The following is a 21,095-nucleotide window of genomic DNA, read 5'->3' as shown; positions in this document are numbered from 1 at the left end:
GATTTTTAACTGCATTCAGTGTTTTGCCCTGGATTATGCTGTATTTGTCAATTTACTCAAAGTATTTGCTATTTTACTAAAATAAATAAATAAGAAGTACTATCAATAGAAAATTTACTTCATGAAGTCATCAAGTAACTTTCTAAAGAAGTCTGAGCAAAACCCAAGACCCTGGCATTCAGGGTCCTGTTTCACAGTTTCAATTAATAGAGTTATTGAACACTAACATTTATTGGTCTTTCTTTGTGACATGAAGGAATTAACAGTTTTTCATATCTTTTAAAAATCACTGTTAATTATTACAACTCAACATTATGGCAAAAAGTCTCTCAGACCCCCTTCTTGGTATAATGTTTTACAGCTGAATAAGGCTCATAGAGATGTGTCCTTTGAAGAGTGGCCAAGACAGCCCTTGATTTAAAAAATCATTTTTAAAATGCAACAGTCCAATACTCAGCAGATGAAGTGACTAAATTCCCCTTTAGGAAAAGGCAGATTCCATTTAAATATACCCTCCCACAAAAGAAATGAGGTTAGAAATCCAGCATCAGGATAACACTAAGAGCAGAGAAACAAAGTTCTGAATAGGATCTTCCAGAGACTTCACACCATGAAGAAAATGGAGACACGTGTTGTGTACAGTGCTACAGGAAAGTAAACTGAAACAAAACATAACGAAATAAAAAGCAGAATCAAGCCACTCCTTCAGAGGAGGAGGAGATTACGTATATGTGGCTGCAAAAAAGTGTGTGCAACCATGTAGTAACTCACCTGAGTGAGAGCACACGCTGGCCAGGACGTATGTTTATGCCTAACACTTCCCACAGTACAGTCCCACTAACAGTCTTGACTCACATTTTTGTTGTAGCTACAGGATGTTGTTTTTCAAATTCTACAGTCCAACTCAGCCTTCTGCTGTGCCCCTGTAGTGGATGCCCAGTCCCTCCTTCTACCAAGCTCGACTCTTCAAACTTACCCTCACATGATACTTGTAGCACACACTACTGACACAGTTAGTACACATTTTAAGTGTTACAAACAGCAAGTCCCACATATTTTAGGTAATGAGCTTGTTACTGCTAAGATATGCCAATATGGTAACTTGTATGGGAGGAGGTCAACCAATTCTTTGGAAGGTTGGAGGTATTATGTAAACAAAGCCAATTACCAGCAAAACAGCTTTATCTGTCTAATAAAGTTCAAGATGCTGTTGAATAAGGTAACTATGAACCCTCTGCTGTGACAGAATTCAGCATAGACCTAAAGTCAGGGAACAAATAGCTACAATTCTATTAGTCTGTGCTCTCTCAACTTTGTCATGCTGTCTTCCAGGTTTTGTCCTGTCAGGATGTTCCTATTTCATTTGCTTGCCTTTGCTCTCATCATAACTTCCACATTCTGTGGAGTCAAGGACTTCACTGAGCATTTTGAAAGCCTTAAAGATGCACAGCCACATGAAAATGGGACCTATGATATGCCAAACTTACCACCTGAGTTCCACAGAGAAAACACCATCACTAACGACTTGATTGCTGAAGAGGAGGAGGAAGAGGACTATCTAGATCTCGACAAGATACTGGGTGAAGATGACTACAGTGACATTATTGATGCTGCCCCCTACATTGTGTCTGAAATTCAGCAGGGAAATATCCTTGAACTATTCCAAGGCAAAACCAGAATCCAACGCCTCAATATCCTCAATGCAAACTTTGGTTTCAGCCTTTACCGCAGCATGGCAGACAAGGCCGACTCTTCAGATAATATTCTCATGGCTCCTGTTGGGATTTCCACTGCAATGGCTATGATTTCTCTGGGTCTGAAGGATCAAACTCAGCAGGAAGTATTATCTGTTCTTGGCTTCCAAGACTTCATTAATGCCAGCACCAAATACGAGCTCATGACTGTTCATAATCTCTTCCGCAAACTCACTCATCGGCTCTTCAGGCGTAATTTTGGGTACACTCTGAGGTCTGTCAATGATCTTTATATTCAGAAAGACTTTTCTATTCTGAATGACTTCAGAAACAATATGAAAACATATTACTTTGCTGATGCCCAACCAGCTGATTTTTCGGATCCCAACTTCATAACTAAAACGAACGAACGCATCTTGAAGCTGACCAAAGGATTAATAAAGGAAGCTCTTGTGAATGTAAACCCTACAACACAGATGATGATTCTCAACTGTCTTTACTTTAAAGGTAAGAATCTGTTACTTCAATCCTAGCAATGGATTTTCTCAGTTTGCAATTCACTTCATACTTCCAGATTGTACTTAATGTTAGCCTGCACTTCAAAAAAGCTTATCCACTCCCTTGTTAAGAAGAGCCTCTATTATTAGCCCATTTTTGCATGTTGCTGTAGCACACTGATGTTCCAGTCAGGCCCTGAAGTTAGTGGGTATCACACAAATACAATAAATGCTTATTACATCCAACTTTATAGTATAAAAGTGATACTAAAAAACAACATAAAAATGCAGATTGCCTCAGAATGCACAAGTTCTGTAGGAGTCTCAGATGGTGAGGCACTAATTCACGTGTAAATTATTATTCACATTCAGTCCTGCTTCCAGTGAGCTTCACTGAACGACACAGGTTCACCTCTGTTGAAACACTTAACATTTCTGAAGTACTGAGGATTCATAGGAATGACTATGGTTTCAACTTAAAGTATGGGGGTTTTTATATGATCACAGCAAGATCCTTGTCAATGAGTTGATACAGCTGACTGAAGACAACCACCAAAGCAGTATTCTTCTACAGCTAAAACCAAACACTTTCACCACTTGGAATACTGCAGTTAGTTCAGCATGACTTGTCTGCTGATATGGGTGGAGTCTTACACGTATCAATATGGGCTGAACAATTAAAGAGACTTATATTATTATACAGTCTAATATATTCTTACTATAAATCCTTACTTTCAACTTAAACTAAGAGTCTGTGGTGGATTTTCAACATTAGTTTTCTGCCTCAGGTTCAAAGCTTGTTAATTTTTCAACTTAAGAAGGTATGAAATGAGCAAGAGGTGGGAGGTGCCAATGAAAAAAGGAAATCTATTACTGACTGCTTAAGCTGAAAATCAGATGAGGGTGACTCAAAATACTGTTAAGGAAGGAATTAGCACAAAAGGGTAACAGTTTTGAGGTACAACATACTCTTTCCCATAACTTACAAAGGAGTTTCTTTTTTCCAATTATGTCCCTGCTTCCAGGAAACAAATGCTCAAGGGCTCTTGCACCTGCCTTCTAAGCATTTCTTTATAGCAACACTGTTCGTGTAGGTTTATGAGACATACCTTTTCCCACTCACTTGCAAGGTGTTACTTCCTTGAATAATGCCAATTGTCTCTTTAAAAGATCTGAAACAGTCATTAGCATAAGGTCTACATAATCCCCTGTTGGGACATACCATCCAAAAGGGACTTATTTGTATCCTTAAATACATCTTTGATGACCACGTATTAAATACATGCTTTACTGCCCTTTAGAAAAGGGTTAAGTAAAACAGATACTCCCACCCCCCAATTTGCTCATATTTAAAATACTTTCTGTTGTTATTCTGAAATTATTAAATACTTGTGCTATGTCAAAGTAACAAAAGCACCACCAAAGTTTAAATACCTTTAGTAATGGATCAAAAAGACTTTTGGCTTTTTCTTCTCCCCATGGCTTCCTGTTAGTCCAAATTGCTTTGGTGGTGTCTGATAAAGACTCTACTTTCTAACCCTCAAAACCGAAAAGATCAATTCTCTATTCCCATCTCCCATCTTTTAGTCTTAGAATTACTAGGAGACTGTCACTGTATGTCAAGCTTTTACAAAAGAAGTTCTGCTCCTGGGTTTCCTAGTTTCTCCACTAGTTCTTCCCACACCTTTCCATTTACAATATAGTTATGCTGTTTGTACCACTGGAGATAATCACTTGTAAGCCCTCAGAGCTAAGAAACCTATGGGTATTTTACAGATACACAGAGAAGCTCAGTGCAAGTGATACCAAGTAATGGGATCATTTTATATTAAACACCATCGAGAAACTATTGAAAACTATGTTGGTAAGAAGCAATCTGTACAGGTGTCCAGTCTACCTCCAAGGTGTATTCTCTGTTCTGCAGAGGTCTGAACAACCATTTATGAGATTCCTATCAAGTAGGAGCTGGTTATTTTAGCCATGGTAGATCACAGCAGGTTTTGATAACTGAATAATTTTGACAATTTCTCTGAGATTTTAGCCATGAATGCAAAAGAGACATCAATCAGCAGAGACAGCATCTGCCACCACAGATGGAGCCAAAAGACATCCTGGTGGAAGATTCAAAACAGGAAGCCACAGAAGTCCTCTAGTGCCAAACTGGTGTCAGCTGACTCCAGAAGCCCATGTGCCTCCTTCTGGAGAGCAATGTTTTACCCCTAGACAAACACATTTGCAAAACTGAATCCAATAAAGAAGTTCCCCACCTCCTCTCTTACTAGGAAGAACTGATAAATGTCTCCTGTTCTTCAGGTGATGACAGTGCTGCTGAGGCTCCACAGCAGCATCACGTCATTAAGTTAACTAGAGCCTATGCCTGTGAGTTCCGCTCCCTGAAGAACAGCCAGATGTTGGGTTTTCCTGAGAAATGAGACAATTTGTTTAGGAATAGCATAACCCATTTTACATCCCAATCCCTTCAGAATATTAACCATGGCCTGATCACTTCTCAAACTGCTTCCCAACATGTGAAGCCCAACATATGAAGAAACTATTACAAAACAAGTTAAGGTTTAAGGGGTTTTTTGTTACTTCACAGCCAATTTAGCAAAATCAGATTAAAAATTTCAGAATCACTTGCAACTTCAAAAAAAAAAAAAAAAAAGAAAAACATTACCAATTAAGGTTAAAGTTGTAATCTCTCCACACAGTAACAACCACACTCCCTGTGTAATTGCTTGCCAATGGTGACCTAAAATCCAGAGTTTTAACAGGAAATTCTGGTAACCCTACTTCCACTATAAAACTCTAGCTTTGCCCATTAAGAAAGAAATAATGTTTTTTCCAGAGCCACAGGTCTGAAAAGAGATCAATAGGAACACTGCTGTAAAAAAAGCACCTTCCTTTAGACAGTCTATAAATATTTGGGGTACCCAGGAATCTTCATGCTGAAAGATTTGAACTCTGATGGCAAAACTTCCTGGGCTGTAAAGTATTTTGAACTGCATTCTTTGGGCACAAATCTGTCAGATGACAGCAGTTGTGCTGAAATCACATCAAACTGGGGCATAGAATTAAGCAGTCAACATGCAAAGTCTTCACAATGCATGAAGACAGAAAGTTAATTGGTTTGAATGGATTAAGTCAACATAATGCCTTCAGCATGATACCTTTTAAAACTTTATACAAAACCAGAACAGCCATTACCTTAGCTGGATGTACCAGTAACATGCTTTAGGACTGGTTTCAAGTAACACATCTCTCACAAAACACAGCTGTGGCAATAGTTCAGCTAGGTGCAAGCCATTTCAAGTAGCTTGCATCTGTTTAATCTTTGTAATTTATAGGTAGAAATTAAAATTTTTCCTTGCAGAATAAAAAAAAAAGCCATTCACACCAGCCATCTTCAGATTTCCAGTTTAACTTTACCAGCTTTTGTCATTCAGAACACTCAAACCAGTGAAATGTTGAGTTATAAAGCCAGAAATTTTAAAGTCACTTAAAAACCTGTCTTTGTATTCAGGTTTAATTGAAGTCAACAATATCCTACCATAATTCCTGACTCACATGAATTAGATGTAAACTCTTATTATGGAAATATTTTATTAAACAAGGATTTAATTTTTTTAATGTCTTCTGCACCATGTTAATAGGAACTTGGGAGAATAAGTTTCCAGTGGAAATGACTTCAAAGAGAAGTTTCCGACTGAACGAGAAGCAAACAATAAAGGTTCCTATGATGCAGACCAAAGGGAACTTCCTAGCTGCTGCAGACCCTGAGCTAGACTGTGGTGTGATCCAGCTCCCATTCGTGGGGAACATCAGCATGCTGATCGTACTGCCACACAAACTCTCTGGCATGAAAGCCCTGGAAAAGCAGATCACACCTCAAGTGGTGGAAAAATGGCAGAAGAGCATGACAAACAGGTATCTGCTGAAAAGTACACCTTGTTTAAGTCTTAAGGTATTTTCTTGATGAGACTCCCAAGGGCAAGTAAAGAACACAGAAGATAGGAAAAGACACTTTTATTAAAAACATTAAAACTAAGCAAACCCCCTCCTAAAGATGAATTTATTGAATATAAAAAAAGATCAGGACAAGTGATCTCTCAAAATTTAAAAGGCCATCAAGAAATCAAGGATGACTGAGGACAATTCTAATGGAGTCTCAAATTTTTATTCTGTTATGCATTTAGTATCGTAGGTTTCACTAAAAAGTTTTTACTGATAAAGTTTATAATGAGGAGGAAAAACAGGCCTATGGTAACAATCAGTTATTTGTGCAGAATAATCTCAAGCATAGGGAAAGCTGCTTAGGTTCATTTCAGCACTGTGCATTTCAAGCTATCTGTTGTGTAAAGGCACACATTCAGTAAGCAACAATGGGCATCACAATTATGGGTGAGAAAAATGACAGAGTCTCTCTTGTGCAAGCTGACAGACTAGGAGGTATCTGTCTTCTGGCTTGATAAAGAGATAAAAAGAATTGATTTGATGTGTTATTCAGGAAGCCAACCTGTTTCTATCATATACAGTAAGTGACAAATCGCCAATTTAGTACTCCAGAAAATCTGACAGTTCAACATTTATTACAACTATATCCAACCATGTACTAACTGCTCAAAGACACCTCTCTCATACACATAAATAATGTGAACAGCCACAAGTAAATATTAAGTTGTCAAACCAACAGCTATGGGAGGGGAATGATTTTTTTAAAACACAGCTTAAAAGTGGTGATGCCCAAGTTCTGAAAGTCAAGGGAGAGTAAACAGGCCTGTATATTTCTGTGTCCTTCTTGCTGAAGACAGAAAAAAGCCACAGCAACAAAAAACCAACCCACAACAGATATATAAATTTGCATGACTCCTTTTATCTCCTCAATGATTTTTCACTTTTTATTTTATTTTTACTAGAACAAGAGAAGTGGTTCTGCCTAAATTTAAGCTGGAGAAGAGTTATAACCTGATTGATTATCTGAGATCGATGGGAATACAAGAACTGTTCAATGAAAAAGGCGACTACTCCGGTATATCGGATGAGAAGGTCACCATTGACAGGGTATCTACTCCTCTCTTTATTTCCTTTCTGATTAAACTTTATCACCAGAAAATATGGCAACAGGGTAAAAAGAATTCACACTAAGCAAATATAGCATTTTCTCTCTCCTCTTTCCTGGAGGACTTAGGAAGGATGTGGGTTTTCTCTGCATGTCTTTGTCTACTCATACCATGAGGAACATATTTAGTCAGATGTCAAAGGCACAGAAAATGATGTCATAAACAGCCAGGAACAGGCTTATTCACAAACCAAATCCAGAAAGATTGCTACCACGTAGGAGTTACCAGCAGGAGTGTCACAAGGGACCTATGGGCGGGATGTGGAGTGGGAGAAAACTGTGAGCACATCATGTGAGTATACTTATTAGATCCTCAATTTCACTCGTTTTCCCTTTTTTGTCTGTTTAAACAGTTCAATCATCAAGGCACAATAACTGTGAATGAAGAAGGCACAGAGGCTGCAGCAATAACCAACGTGGGATTCATGCCTCTTTCTACTCAGATTCGCTTCATTATCGACCGCCCCTTTTTGTTTCTGATCTATGAACATCGTACCAGCTGCCTGCTGTTCATGGGTAGAGTTGTGAACCCAGCCAAATCTTAAAAGCAGAGATGACCTCCAACACGCTGTTATACACAGGCTGTATAATTACATGTTAATATACCAGTATCATAAGGGAAATTTTATGTCATATTAGCTAATACAAAAGCCACTGGTATAAAAAGGAAATATATTATCTACAGGTAGTTTCACATGAATGGACTCATAGCAGTAGGTAATTTAACTGCAATTTAAAATAGTGCCATGTATTGATACAAGAATATTAAAAAAATCAATCATAAAGTAACTTACACTTTGTGTTCTACTTCAGTGTATAAAATGTAATCAATAAAATAGTTAGATTATCTGGATTCTTGAAGATTAGCTCTAAATTTGTGCCAGGATATCTATTTATAATAAACAGGAATAAGGAAATCCTGACTATCTGACCAGACTTAGAAACCTAGGTTTCTCCTGGGTATCTAACTTGTAAAAGCACAGTGTCTACTTTCTTTCTTTTGCTTGCGTCATGTAACACTGATCAGACTGAACATCCAGTACACATGATGACCCATACGGACCAGTGTACCAAATAAGAAGAGATAAAAATGTCTTGGAAGATTGAAATACAAAAGGGATACACTACTTTCCCCCAACTTAATTTGTATCATTTCAATACAGTTCTTCATTGGTAAAGGCAGTATCAGAATAAGCCAAGCAGGTAAAGATCTTTAGAATACCTCTTGTAGTGAAAGCAAAATGCTCTTTTCACCAGCTCAACATCACCTAATCCTCTCCACAAAAGAAAAAGTGATGTGCAGCAATCACACTTGTTAAGAATTCAAATACACTCTGCATACTTGATTCAAAACTTCTCAAGTCTTAAACTGAGACTGCAATATTTCTTAATCTCTCTATAAAGCCTGTTCCATGTTTAATAAGAAAAATTTACCTGCACTCTGTAGGATGTTACTACCTACCCAGTACAAGGATCAACGTTGCACATCACATACAAGTTATTCAGTCTCACCTTTGCATTTCTACCTTTGCATCATACCTTTTAAAAAATGTGCCTCAATTCAGTGAGAGTGCTTCTGCTATTTGCTATTGTATCCCTCTAGATAGATTTATATTACAATTTTTCTTATGCTAGGAAAAAGACCCAAATTAAGCTACAAACCAAGAGTCATTTGAAGGATTAGAGCCTCTCCAAGAAGTTTTCCAATATGAAGTTTAACTTACTGATTTCATTTTGCTTTTATATACTGCCATTTGTAATTCTGCATCTGGTACAATTATTTGCCCATATACAAAGCTTTTTAATAAGACCACCAGTGAAATATCAGTATGTGATGACAAAAGATAATGAAGAGTTGATAGTGAATAGGAAGCTCAGATGTTTCTCTCTATTCCTGCCTCACACTGTGCTTACTTATAAGCCCATCATGTGGGGGTACTTTTTAGCATTGAGGGTTCAAAACAGGAATCCGTAACACACACTTTATTGCTTTATCTATAGCCAAAAAGAAAAGCATATTCAAAAGATTAAATATTCATGCCCTTGATTCAATTAGTTTACCAACAGTTAAATAAGCTGGAACATCTGAAATAGGGGCTTTGAGACCTAAATAACAGAAATTATTCAAGGGAGAAAGATCAAGCAGAAAAAGCAAATCAGCTACTGCTCAAACTCATGATCTTCATAGATTGTGCAAGAAAGTCAAATATTTGCTTCAACCACCATAATGTAACCATTAACTCTTGCTTCAGATTCTGGCACTGACTCCATTTAAAGGTCACGTTAGTTAAGAAAAATGCAGTTATCACCAGCTATTCTGAACAAATTTATCATCAATAAAAGTCTGAAACAGAAAAGTACTGCTGTATCTTTTACATCAAGTGCCTAACAAGCATTAATCTTTTTTCAATACACAAGGAATGAACCTGCTTTCACTCAAATCAGTGCTAGTATTATTGACAGCTGAAAAATACTACCCACTGTCAACAGAGGACTAGTTTGTTCATTCAAACACTGAGCAACTGTTGAATAACAGCCACCTGAGACACTTATAAACCCATTTCTATAAAGCCAGGATATGGCCTGTGTGATCACTGGTGAATTAGTGAAAAGCTTATGCTGCAAACTGGTGGAAGAGACAGGAAAAGAAAGGAACACCTCTTTGATCTTTACCAGTGTTAAATTCAGCCTGTTCTCTTTGAAAAGTTTCAGTAAAGAGGTTTGTGAGCGCAGAGTATGAAATGAATGATACAAGTGGGACTGCTGCAAGTAAGCCATTTTCCCTGGTTTTAGCTGTGTAGGAAAAGTTCTGGAGAAGAATTCAAATTCAGGAGGTGAGAAAGCGACACGATGCTTTTAGTCCTCCAGTAAGTTCATCTGTGGATCTTTCAGACATGATGTTTTTGCAAAAGCTACAGCTGTTAGGCAACTACTCCTAATGACCTGAAAACCCAGCTTGGATGCATCAAGTTTCCTGTTGGAGATCTAGAATGGTTGCACACTAATTTTTAAGCTGGATTAGTATTTATACTTTGTTAAAAAATAAGTTTTCCCCCGCAGAACAAGTTGCCATAGAATCATAGAATCATAGAATGGTCTGGGTTGGAAGGGACCCCAAGGATCACAGAGCTCCAACCCCCCTGCCACAGGCAGGGCCACCAACCTTCAGGCCTGGATCTACACAAGGTTGCCCAGGGCCCCATCCAACCTGGCCTTGAACACCTCCAGGGACGGGGAATCCACTACCTCTCTGGGCAGCCTGTTCCAGCACTTCACCACTCTTTCTGTAAAAAACTTCCCCCTAATATCTAATCTAAACCTTCCCTCCTTTAGCTTTAGTCCATTCCCCCTTGTCCTGCCATTATCTGCTCTTTTAAAAAGCCGAATCCCCTCCTGCCTATAAGTTCCCTTCAGGTACTGGAAGGCTGCAATGAGGTCCCCCCGCAGCCTTCTCTTCTCCAAGCTGAACAAGCCCAGTTCCTTCAGCCTCTCTTTGTAGGGCAGGTGCTCCAGCCCTCTGATCATCCTTGTGACCCTCCTCTGAACCCTCTCCAACAGGACTACAACCAAATGCACATCAAAATAAGCAAGTCTGGAATGGACATCAGTGTCCTTGCACATCTCCTAATGCAATGCTTTCAGCAAGACAGCCAATTCCAGTTGCAGAAGACACAGGGCACTTCCTCCTTTTTCTCCCTTCCTTCTCAATGACTGTTTTTTCTCCTCTTAAGAAGCAGAATTCACTGTGCTGCCAAAGTAAGATTTATTTTTAACTCTGCTTCTATTAACTTTTGTTTTTCACTTCTCTCCTCAGGCCACAGATATGTGCTGCTTATTACACTGCATGCCAAACACTCTTCCAAGAAATATCCCCCGTGGTATTATTTAGCTCATGAATCTCTTAAATTCATAACTAGCCACATTTTAACCCTGAATCATAAAAGATTAATTATTTTTAGAGATATGTCATTAATAAATGTTTCCCCTGCCTCAGAGCAAAAAATATTACATTACAGTACTATAATATTTCTCTTGGATGCTTACTTCTGCAATAGTTGTTAATCAAATCCTTTGACCATGAAATAGTACTGACACAGATGAGAAAAATTATTCTGTTTGCAACAACACAACCACTGGATACTCACCACAGCAATAACAGGAATAAGCACACCCAGATTCCCTGCACTACTGGAAGCCTGGAAAAAAAATCAAGGAATTATCAAAACACCCACAAAAGCATTTCTAAAATACCTGCTGCAAGACATACTTCAAGCATCAAGCATTCCCACCGTCTATGAGAAGAAAAACATACACTGCCAGTCCCAGCTCTCTATCTTGCAATTAGAGAAAAACAAATTAGGAAAGGAAGAGAGACAGAGAATGGGGAAAGAGAGGGGCACACCAAATAGTCCTCAGATGAAAAAATAATGAAACAACACAACAAAAACACATTTTAGTTATCTTTCCTATAGAGTCCAAGATAAAGCAAAACAAAAGATGAACACTTGAAATATTTTTGAAGAGAATAAAAGAACACCACTCAAGTTGCTCTAAATGATAGGAAGGACTGCAAAAAAGTCACTATATTTTTGCTAGCATCAGGACAGTCCACTGCACATGACAACCTGCTGCAGAGTCAAAGCAGAGCTGCAAGCTAAGATCGCCAGAACCCATCACATGACACAATAGATAGAACTGCAGAAAACTCACTTTTCTACTAGGCTTTTTGTAAGTAAAATAGAATATTGGCCTCTTTGTGATGATATATGGCACTAAGGATGAAGAAGATGCAATGAATTCCATCCCTGGACATGCTCAGGGGACATTCATGCTAACTATCAGCAACAGTAAAAAAAAACCCAAACCTAACACAAAGTCCCACATTATTTTTCTTCAATTCAAAGAAACCACTTTTGCATGGTTAAAAAATCTGGCTTAAAACAAAAGAAATGAGCCACTGAAACATTTCAATGGCTTCCAAGCCAGTTTAAGTCTATAAACAAGTACGCTGAGAAGCTGAGAACCTATGCAATCTGACAGCCATCAAAGAAAAACATATTGCTTTTGTTCAGGAGCAAGAGATGTGCCATGTTTTACTTAATCTCTTCCTGAAAATGAAATAACCCAGCCTTCAGAATACATTTCATAGCTTTTACTCTACACTGAGTGCTCCAGCAAGAACTGCAATCAGTATCTTCATGCTAAAGAAACACTGCCTCCTAGCTCAAAGCTGTGTTACATCAAGCACACGTTTCCCTGCTTGCAGGCAGCTTTAAGTCAGTGCAGCAGTTTGTCTCCCATGATTTCAAAACTGAAACAGTGGGAAAGTATCTGTGAAAGGAGGAGTGTGGAATCTAATTTAGAAGTGTCATTTTATAACAATGTTTGCAATCTGTTTTTCACCATTTCAGCTCATTTATCTGTGGTTAAAACAATCTATGACACCCGAGGAGAGAGATTTTTCCACCACAGGCTTCATGAAAAGCAGACTCTAGGCATGTCCTTCTACTCTTTTAAGAGAAAAACTGGCATCCACAGTCTATCAAAGCAAACTGACTAATTTTAGAGGTATTTACCAAGAGACCTCACCCATCCCACAAAAGGATAAAGAACGAACATAGTACTATTAAAATGTAGTACACACAGAAGGGGAAGATGTTCCTATAAGGCACATCTTTCTGGTGCTATCTCAAAAGGAGCTGTTACCCATCTGCCCTAAAAAGGCAGGGAACAGCACTCAAACCTCATCTCTGAGAAAACTTTCACTTTCCAATATAAACACAAATGAATATTAAAACATTCAAGTGTATTTTTTGCATATAAAAATCACTATGGAACACTAATTTTTTACAAGTTATCCAAAGAAAGTGTGTGAACGCCCAGAGGTTACAGCATTTCAACACTAGGGAGGAACATAACAGGAAGAAGGCTCTGATTTTTGGTGAGTAGGAAGCAACCACATTTTGTTTTTCAAATTATAATACATATCTCAAGAGCAAAAGTCAAGGTTAACAGCTTGTTTGGGAGTATATTTTAGAGCAAAGATGAGAGAAAAGCGTTGTGGGAAAGTCTGAGATTTTTTTTTGTTTCTTAAACAGAATAGACACAGCAAACACCCTTGGACACCTTGGGAGTGTGGGAAGAAAAGCAAGTATGAAGTGAGGTGAAAAGTCTTCACATAAGAAGCACTGAATCCTGAGTAAATGAAGTAGTTGCTCCTGTAGAAATTTAGTTAAGATTTAAAGACATTCCTCTTCCAAATACCCTTACAGACTTTTTAAGTCCAGGATGTATTAAGTTTTACAAGTGAAAATTGCATTTAAAGAGAACTCTATTTTAAAGCAAAACCATTTAAATATCCTCTTCTGCAAAGTATTCCTATCACACAAATTAATCTGAGAGACAAGCCTTTTCTTTCTTAAGCAAGCTTTATGAATAAACTTGCTCCTAAAAATCAGGGATTTTTATTAGATCTGTAATTTTCCCTTCACAGCAGTTTCCACTATAGGCCTAAACAGACAGAATTGCATCAACGTGGAAAAAAAAAAAATCAAGACACACCCACTCATAGCAGGAATTCAGGATTAATCAGGATGACATATACTGACTACTTCAAGCCAGAGGTTGGACTAGATGACTTCCTGAAGTCCCTTCCAGCCTAAGTTTTGCTATGATCCTATGACACAGCTAAAGGTAGAAGTAGAATTCTGTCACATCTAAAAAAACACTTCAAGAACTAGTAAGAGGAGTTCAGTAGCCAGTGTTCTGTATTTCTCTTCACAGGTTTGCAAACTCAACACTCCAGGCAGTTTACTCAGCCTCACACAAAATCAGGCTCATACACAGATCCATTAGATATCTGAAAGGCATTACAGAGCTGCATGGATATTTTATGATCATAACATTCTTTGGGTCAAGAAAGCATGATTTTTTTTTGGGGGGGGGGGTGTTACAGCTGTGAATTTGATTCAAAACACATACAGAAGACAGTTTGGTAGTGCTGCCTGTGTAAACGCACAGCTGCTCACAACTCAAAACCAGCGACTACCTTACCTTCAGCGCCGGTCCCTTCTCGCTCGCTCTCTCACTAGCTCTCTTCCCTTCCAGCCCCAGCTGAACAAACAGTTCCAGCAAGTTCATCAGCAGTTCATCCACAAGGTGTTCTCCTTGAATGTTAGCAGCGATGTTAGCTAGGGCGTTAATGACTGCTAAAGAGCAGTGTCTGAGAAGAAAGAGCAGTTATGAGCAAGCAATTCCTCAAAGTTTAATATTTTTAGTACTTTCTTCACAGTGCTCATGGTGACTCTCATAAATAAGACCACTAACATTCTTTCACTCAATTTTTTGGGGGAATTGTGTTTTGGCTTTATGAATAATGGCACATCACTTTATTGATAACTGAAATGTAATCAGTACTTCAGTGAAAAATTCTTTGTTAACCTTCATTTATGATGCTGTTTTGGCCAAAAGGACATTATTTTGCTGCACCAGATACAGTTGCAGACAAAAAGCAGCAACAGGCTGTGCTTCTGGATTGAGAAAGCTCCTCATCCAAAGAATCAGAGCTAGTACCAGTTGTTCTTAAAGCTGAGAATGCACTGGGTCAGATAGTACATTTAAACATACTGACACAAATAACCCTCTCTGTTACTCACATACTCCTTTAAAAGTTATCCAATTCTACCCCAACAGGGACTAAAATGTATAGTTACAAACTCAGAATCAGTTTGTTAATGGTTTCCATTTAATCCTTAAGTAGTACTGGGACCACATTTAAAAAAACCCCACCCAAAGCAAAAAAATAAACCCAAAACAGAACACACTGAGAAAACCCAGTATTAACTTTTCTAGGCCAAGAGATTAATTACTCTAGCTGCAGATAACATAAGTCATTGATGTAAAATACCATTTACAAACATTAGCTCCTTACAGAGGAAAAACACCCCACAAAAATTAATACTACTTGGAGTGAAAAACGTTAAGTACTTCAAAAATACTAGCCTTTTGTAATATAGAAACTAATATATTACTTGCTAGAATCAAAGAATAAAGAACAGTATTATTTATAATATAATTATAAAACATACTGGGGAAAGTAAAAGTCCCTGTCATAGCATGAAAGATAATTGATACAGTATGCACAAATCTGAGGGACACAGCGAAGCGTTACCTGTATCCATGATCTTTATAGTCTTTCGTGGCAGAATAAACAACTGAGCTTGCTTTAACACTGATTTGCTGAAATAGGTTCCACACCTCCTGGTAAATGTATTGCTTTAAAAAAAAACAAAGCCAAGAAATCACTAAGCAGAGCTTACTAAATACAACCTCTCTAAATAGCAACCCTGGAAAATATGTATTACAAAGTTCTTCAGATAAGAATCTAGTCATAGCCTCAGCATCAGTTTCAGCTTCCATAAAGCACACAGTGGAAGTGCTTTCATTAGAGGTTTTAATTGCTTAAATTTTAGAAAATCTAATAAGTTCTTTAACTCCACCTTCCTGATGGAAAAGATTTTTCAGGCATCTGAGTTCTGGCAATTAATTGCTCGCTCAGAGGTCAAATTACATTTAGAAAAGGTAAATCAGTTAATCCCTGTATGACTGCAGATGGCAATCTATACTTCAAAATGTATCGACTTTGAAGACTTTTGAAGTTAATTGCTGAAGAAAAAGGACACTGTGCACCTATTTGGGGCATAGGCCAAGTTTATAAGCTTCTTAATAACTTCTAAAACCATCAGAGTTTTCTGTTAGAACTAATCTTCATACGGACAGCATTTTAAACATTATTAATTAGCTTTTGTGTTCTGATGACACATAGACATGAGGATTATATAAACCCACACCTCTGAGGAAAAAAACCCTTAGAAAATGGCAAATACAGTTTCCAAACTATGTTTCCTTTTAACTAAAATAAAGGGGTCATGAATTGGCAGTTCTTTCCTTACATTTCCAGTGATGACCAAGCAGCCCAGCTGATCAATGATGAGTACATCAAGATGAGAAGGTGGCTGGCAAAACTTCTGCTGCAAGATCTGTAGGATGGGTTCCATCATTTTTGGGGTATCCCTCAGTGCCACTGCAATGTGCCCTAGAGCACGAATTGTGTGGTCAGGAATCAAATGAGCTTCCCTGATAAAAAAAAACAAACAAAACCCAAAATCATATGTGTAGCTGTTAAACTGTTAACAAGATTTCCAAGTGTGGTTACATTTTGTGAAAGAAACAGTCCATATACTACATTTAAACATCACTATCAGCTTCATCACCATTCTATATACTCATCTACTCCCAGCATGAAGATACACTTGCCCAAGTTTGTCTTCTGAACAAAACACAAGAACACCCCCACAAACATTATTTAAGAAACCCACACTAATCCAAAAACAAACTATTCTAGAAGTAACAGTGAAAGGAGTGAGAAGTGATCAGCAAAACATTAAGACATGACAATCAGACCAGTTACTACAGATCCCCCCACTTGGAGGTTCCTTGGTTGGCAAGTGTCTTAAAAGCAAAGAAAGTCAAATATCACAAGTGGCAACGTATGTCAAACCATAAAAGAGAGTTGAAGCCTGAAGGATACAGCAGAGAGAATATCGCTCAATCTAGGACTCAAAATTAGTACTCACCAAAGATATGCTGATTCAATCAGATAGAAATGAATCCATACCCTTCAGTATGAAAACAAGGGCCCATGTCTGCAAAGGTTTGTGTGGGAAGATCATAACCCCATGCACCAGCTCACTAATCTCAGACACTTAATTCTAAATAATGCTGCCCCTACCTCTATCTTAGAACAAACTTCAGGTTCACTGAGTGAAGGAAAAATTGGTTTGATGACTGACAACTTACTTATCGCTCTCTTGAGAGATGTACAGACGGTTTGATAAACTGGCAAGAAAGGCCTCAACAATCACTGAATCTATAGTCAAGCCAGCTTTCAAGCACCTGGAAAAACAATGAACAGAATACTTGCTAGAACAGACAGTTGGGAAAAAAAAAAAAACAACCACAAAATGTATGAATTAAACATTTCACTTTTACTACTCTAAATGCACACCCAGTATAAAGGAAGAGTTTACATTGAGGTGTAAGAAATAATTGCCCAAGATTGCTGGAAACTTAATTTTTAAAAATGAGCACAGTTTCTACTCCTGCTTTCTGCAGCAACAATGGAGACTGGGATATTACAATGAGTTCAGAATCAATGTCTTTAGAAACTTTAATCCCTTTTCTCTAGTCACCAACTATGTCTTCCCTCCAAGTCTCTGTAGCTGTCTAGAAGGGATGAACAATCATTACACTGCCCACGTTTGAGGGTGTAACAATCCTTCTGTCACAGGAGGTGCACTGAACACAATCATCTGAGCACAAAACAAAAACCCCACTGAACATCAAAATAGTGACCAGCACAAATTACATGTGGGAAGCAAAACAATGAGACTGATTTTACAATTAGAACATAAACAGAACCAAGAGATGCCTGAAGGAAAACGAAGTCATGATTAAAAAAGGCAAAACGCCATTCTAGCCACATTTTCTAAACAGTCACAGTGCTTTTCTGCTGGGGAAACAAAAACACATTACAACATGGTTACAGGGCTCTCTTACCTGCAGATGTTGTCTATAGCAATGTCACGCAGTTGCTCATACATGGATGGTTGACTTTTCTTGCCAGACATTACATTTAGAGTGGACTCAGAATGCTCATTGGTTACACTAATCTTGATGTCATTACCACCAACTAAGAACACAAGAGTACAGTAATCATCACTATTTGAAATACCCTTCCTGCCCATTCCCCCTGAGATGACAGCACACAGAGAGCAATATCTGGTAAGTAAGTGCAAAACAACCTACTTCACAGCTCAGAGAGTTGAGCTGAAGACCTTTGGAAAGGCATATTTTGCCCCTAGCTATACAAGATATTACTGCTTTTAACTATATCTAAATTCAATCACCTTCAGTCAACATTTTCCCTGTTCTGCTTTACCACTGTGATACTGCTTTTGTATCAGCAAGTGATTTAAACTCAACATTTTCTGGTTTGGAAATCATAACTTGATATTAGAATAAAAACAACCACCACCTGCCAAACACTACTGATTGCCATGGGGCTGGAGCAGAGGACGTGCATGGAGAGTGTAAGGAATACGACCTTGTTCAGCCTGGAGGTGCCTTTGGACAGACTTATGGCTGCTTTCCAAAGCATAAAGTAGGTTATCAAGTAGACAGAAGCAGGCTTTGTGGGAGAATGAGACACAAAAGCCATAAACTTCAAACAAGAGAGGTTCCAACTGGATATGTGATTTCACACACACTGAGGATAATTATGTATTGGCTCAGGTTGTAGAATCTCTGTAGTTGGAGGGTTTTGAAGGCCCATGTGGACAAAGACCTAAGCAAATTGCTCTGAACTGAATCCAGGAGGTTGACCCACATAATACAATCTTCAATTCTGCAGCATCACCACCACAGTTGCTGGTGACTTCACTCAGGACAATCTTGGTTTCAGCAGAATAGGCACAGCACTATTGCTGCCCTTAGGGACACTTCTACCACAATTTGATTTGCATTCCTCCCCTCCATGTCAAAAATAACAATAATGACAAATGCATCTCTCTCTCCCCCTTACATCTGTACCACCACATAGCACCCAAAAGCATCGAACCGCCACACAAGTGAAAAGCAATCACTAGCATACCCTTTGGAACACAGCCTTTTTTCCTTTACCTGTGTGATACTGGCTATGATACTTGTAAAGTTTCACAAGCACTGGGGAAGGTATCACAAGAAAGTCTCTCAAGGATGGATTGACAGAATGAACCACAACAGGGAACCTCTCACACAAACGACCTAGACCCTAAAAAAAGGGGAAAAAAGATAAAAAAACCCTAAATGAATATAGCTTTAGAATATCACAGCACAATTTTCATTTCAACTGTAAGCTTGCAGCTTTAGCTCTATACTAAAAATATCCAACCCAAATCTCATGTAGTTCTGAGAGATTCAATTTTTAGCAGAAGATTCAGAGAATTCAATTCTCTACATTTTTTAGGTTATTGTAGAAAGCATCATGCCAGTCAGGCCATTCTGCTCTCTTGCTGGCTGATTTCACAGGAGCTACATGAAATGAAATGTACTCTATAAAGTAACAGGACAAGTTTCAACATTTAGAGAATCCTGATAATTTACTGTTTACTTTGTCAAGGAAAACACCACGTTTGTAAGGTGACATAAAAATTAGAATAACCCAGTCTGTCTTAAAACTCAGTGACCTGCCAGCCCCAGTATTTTAACTGTTTATGTAATAGACTAAGGAGCTAAATATTTCAGAAATGAAATATTGTTGAATAAAAAAGCCCCTCATGAATATTATTCTTCAAGAAGTTGTTGAGGTAACAAAAGTTTCGAAGTACTACTCTAGAGTTCTAGTTTCCACCCCAGACCTCTAAAATCCAACACAGAACACATTCATGGACAGCAATACAAATAGCAGGTAAAAAGTGTTATCCCAGCAACCTGTAAACCTCCCTGAACTCTCACTCACACAGTAATGTCAAGTACTGTAAAGTCAAACCTGCAAACAGCAAATTAGCAGTGGCAAGTGAGCTATTATGACTTTGCTTGAGGTTTTTGACTGCAGCTTCTCTGATAACTTGATGCACAGGTTTTCTGCACCTGAAATAAAATCCAACAGCAAAGCTTCATGTTAATCAGATTTATTAGGCCTCACACAAGTCAATGCTGATTGAAATTTCTAAAACAATGCAGAAAACATATCAGCTTCAGTATCCTCTTGCTACAATTCCTGAAAAGATATTTAGAGCTGCTTCTGCAAAAACACTTTTGCAAACTCAGTATCTGTAGCAAATAGCTTAGTCAAACACAGGAATAACAGAGCTTAAAGTTGATTTTGAGTGCACTTCACATTTGACATAAACAAACTATTGCAAGGTCAAAAGGTAAAAATCCTTCACATGTTCAGAGGATGTCTAAGAACTATGTAACAAGAAGGAAAAATTGAGGAAAACTGAGAGCTTCCCAATGCTGAAAAGCGTTCTTTAAAAGAATGACTGAAAAACATTTAAGACACTAGGAGCAGTAATTAAAACCAAAATAAACTAGAAAATAAGCAGCTGCATGTAGTGCAGCAATTATACCATCACTTGTAGATAAGCCAGTAGGATATTTCTGCTTCCACTTCTCATTTCTATGAGGAGATGTCTAACTATCTAGCCAAGTAATCTGAAGTTTTATTCTTGTATGCTTACTAGCAAGATATATTTAACTGACATTTATTTTATGTTTCTCTGAGCATCATCTACTCTTGGAGACCTTGTAAGTTATTTTTACAATTTAAAAAACCCCAACATACAAACAAAGTGACAGATGTTCCAGAGAGCAGAGGATTTTTACCTTGCTCATCTTTCACAGCCCACACCATGAGATCCACACAGGCAGCATTAGCCTGACAGCGCAGTTTTAAAGGACTCAGTTCGTTGTGCAGTCGATCCACATCGTGAAGGATTTTCTGAAGTTCTGATTGACTGCTGTTGAATTGCTCCAGCACAAAATCATGGATTTCCTTCACAAATGAGTTAGGCAGGTCTAAAGAAACAAAAGGAAATAGCATTACACTAGAAAGATGGGAGCCAGTGTACTAGAATGGCAACATATATAGAATTCACTGCTGTGTTACAAATGAAATGATTTCATAAAGTTTATCTCCTACCTAAAACATAAATTTCACAGCAAAGTCCACCAGTAAGCACACAG

The 21,095-nt window shown here is 38.1% G+C and overlaps 2 protein-coding genes across 2 annotated transcripts in view; one reads left to right on the top strand and one right to left on the bottom strand.

Moving 5' to 3' along the window:
• PI4KA (phosphatidylinositol 4-kinase alpha) overlaps positions 1 to 21,095 on the bottom strand; it is a gene marked incomplete at its 5' end in the record, with an annotated part of 62,319 nt that overhangs the window by 30,396 nt on the left and 10,828 nt on the right. The window contains 9 exons of the mRNA XM_084271993.1: positions 11,456 to 11,506; positions 14,364 to 14,532; positions 15,481 to 15,584; positions 16,262 to 16,445; positions 17,169 to 17,264; positions 17,928 to 18,060; positions 19,050 to 19,179; positions 19,897 to 19,997; positions 20,736 to 20,927. Of these exons, the coding sequence (XP_084128119.1) occupies positions 11,456 to 11,506; positions 14,364 to 14,532; positions 15,481 to 15,584; positions 16,262 to 16,445; positions 17,169 to 17,264; positions 17,928 to 18,060; positions 19,050 to 19,179; positions 19,897 to 19,997; positions 20,736 to 20,927 (1,160 nt within the window). The remainder of the gene's footprint in view (positions 1 to 11,455; positions 11,507 to 14,363; positions 14,533 to 15,480; positions 15,585 to 16,261; positions 16,446 to 17,168; positions 17,265 to 17,927; positions 18,061 to 19,049; positions 19,180 to 19,896; positions 19,998 to 20,735; positions 20,928 to 21,095) is intronic.
• On the top strand, positions 1,349 to 8,163 carry SERPIND1 (serpin family D member 1; the record flags this gene model as incomplete). Its single annotated transcript, XM_084272227.1, has 4 exons — positions 1,349 to 2,201; positions 5,845 to 6,118; positions 7,108 to 7,252; positions 7,664 to 8,163. The coding sequence occupies 4 exons, from the start codon at positions 1,349 to 1,351 to the stop codon at positions 7,853 to 7,855; spliced, it is 1,464 nt and encodes a 487-aa protein (XP_084128353.1). The 3' UTR covers positions 7,856 to 8,163.

The sequence above is a fragment of the Gallinula chloropus genome (genome assembly GCF_964237585.1).
Source record: "Gallinula chloropus genome assembly, chromosome: 17".
Lineage (NCBI taxonomy): Eukaryota > Metazoa > Chordata > Aves > Gruiformes > Rallidae > Gallinula > Gallinula chloropus.
The sequence above is the reverse complement of the archived record's forward strand: the minus strand, read 5'-3'. Positions and strand labels throughout refer to the sequence as shown.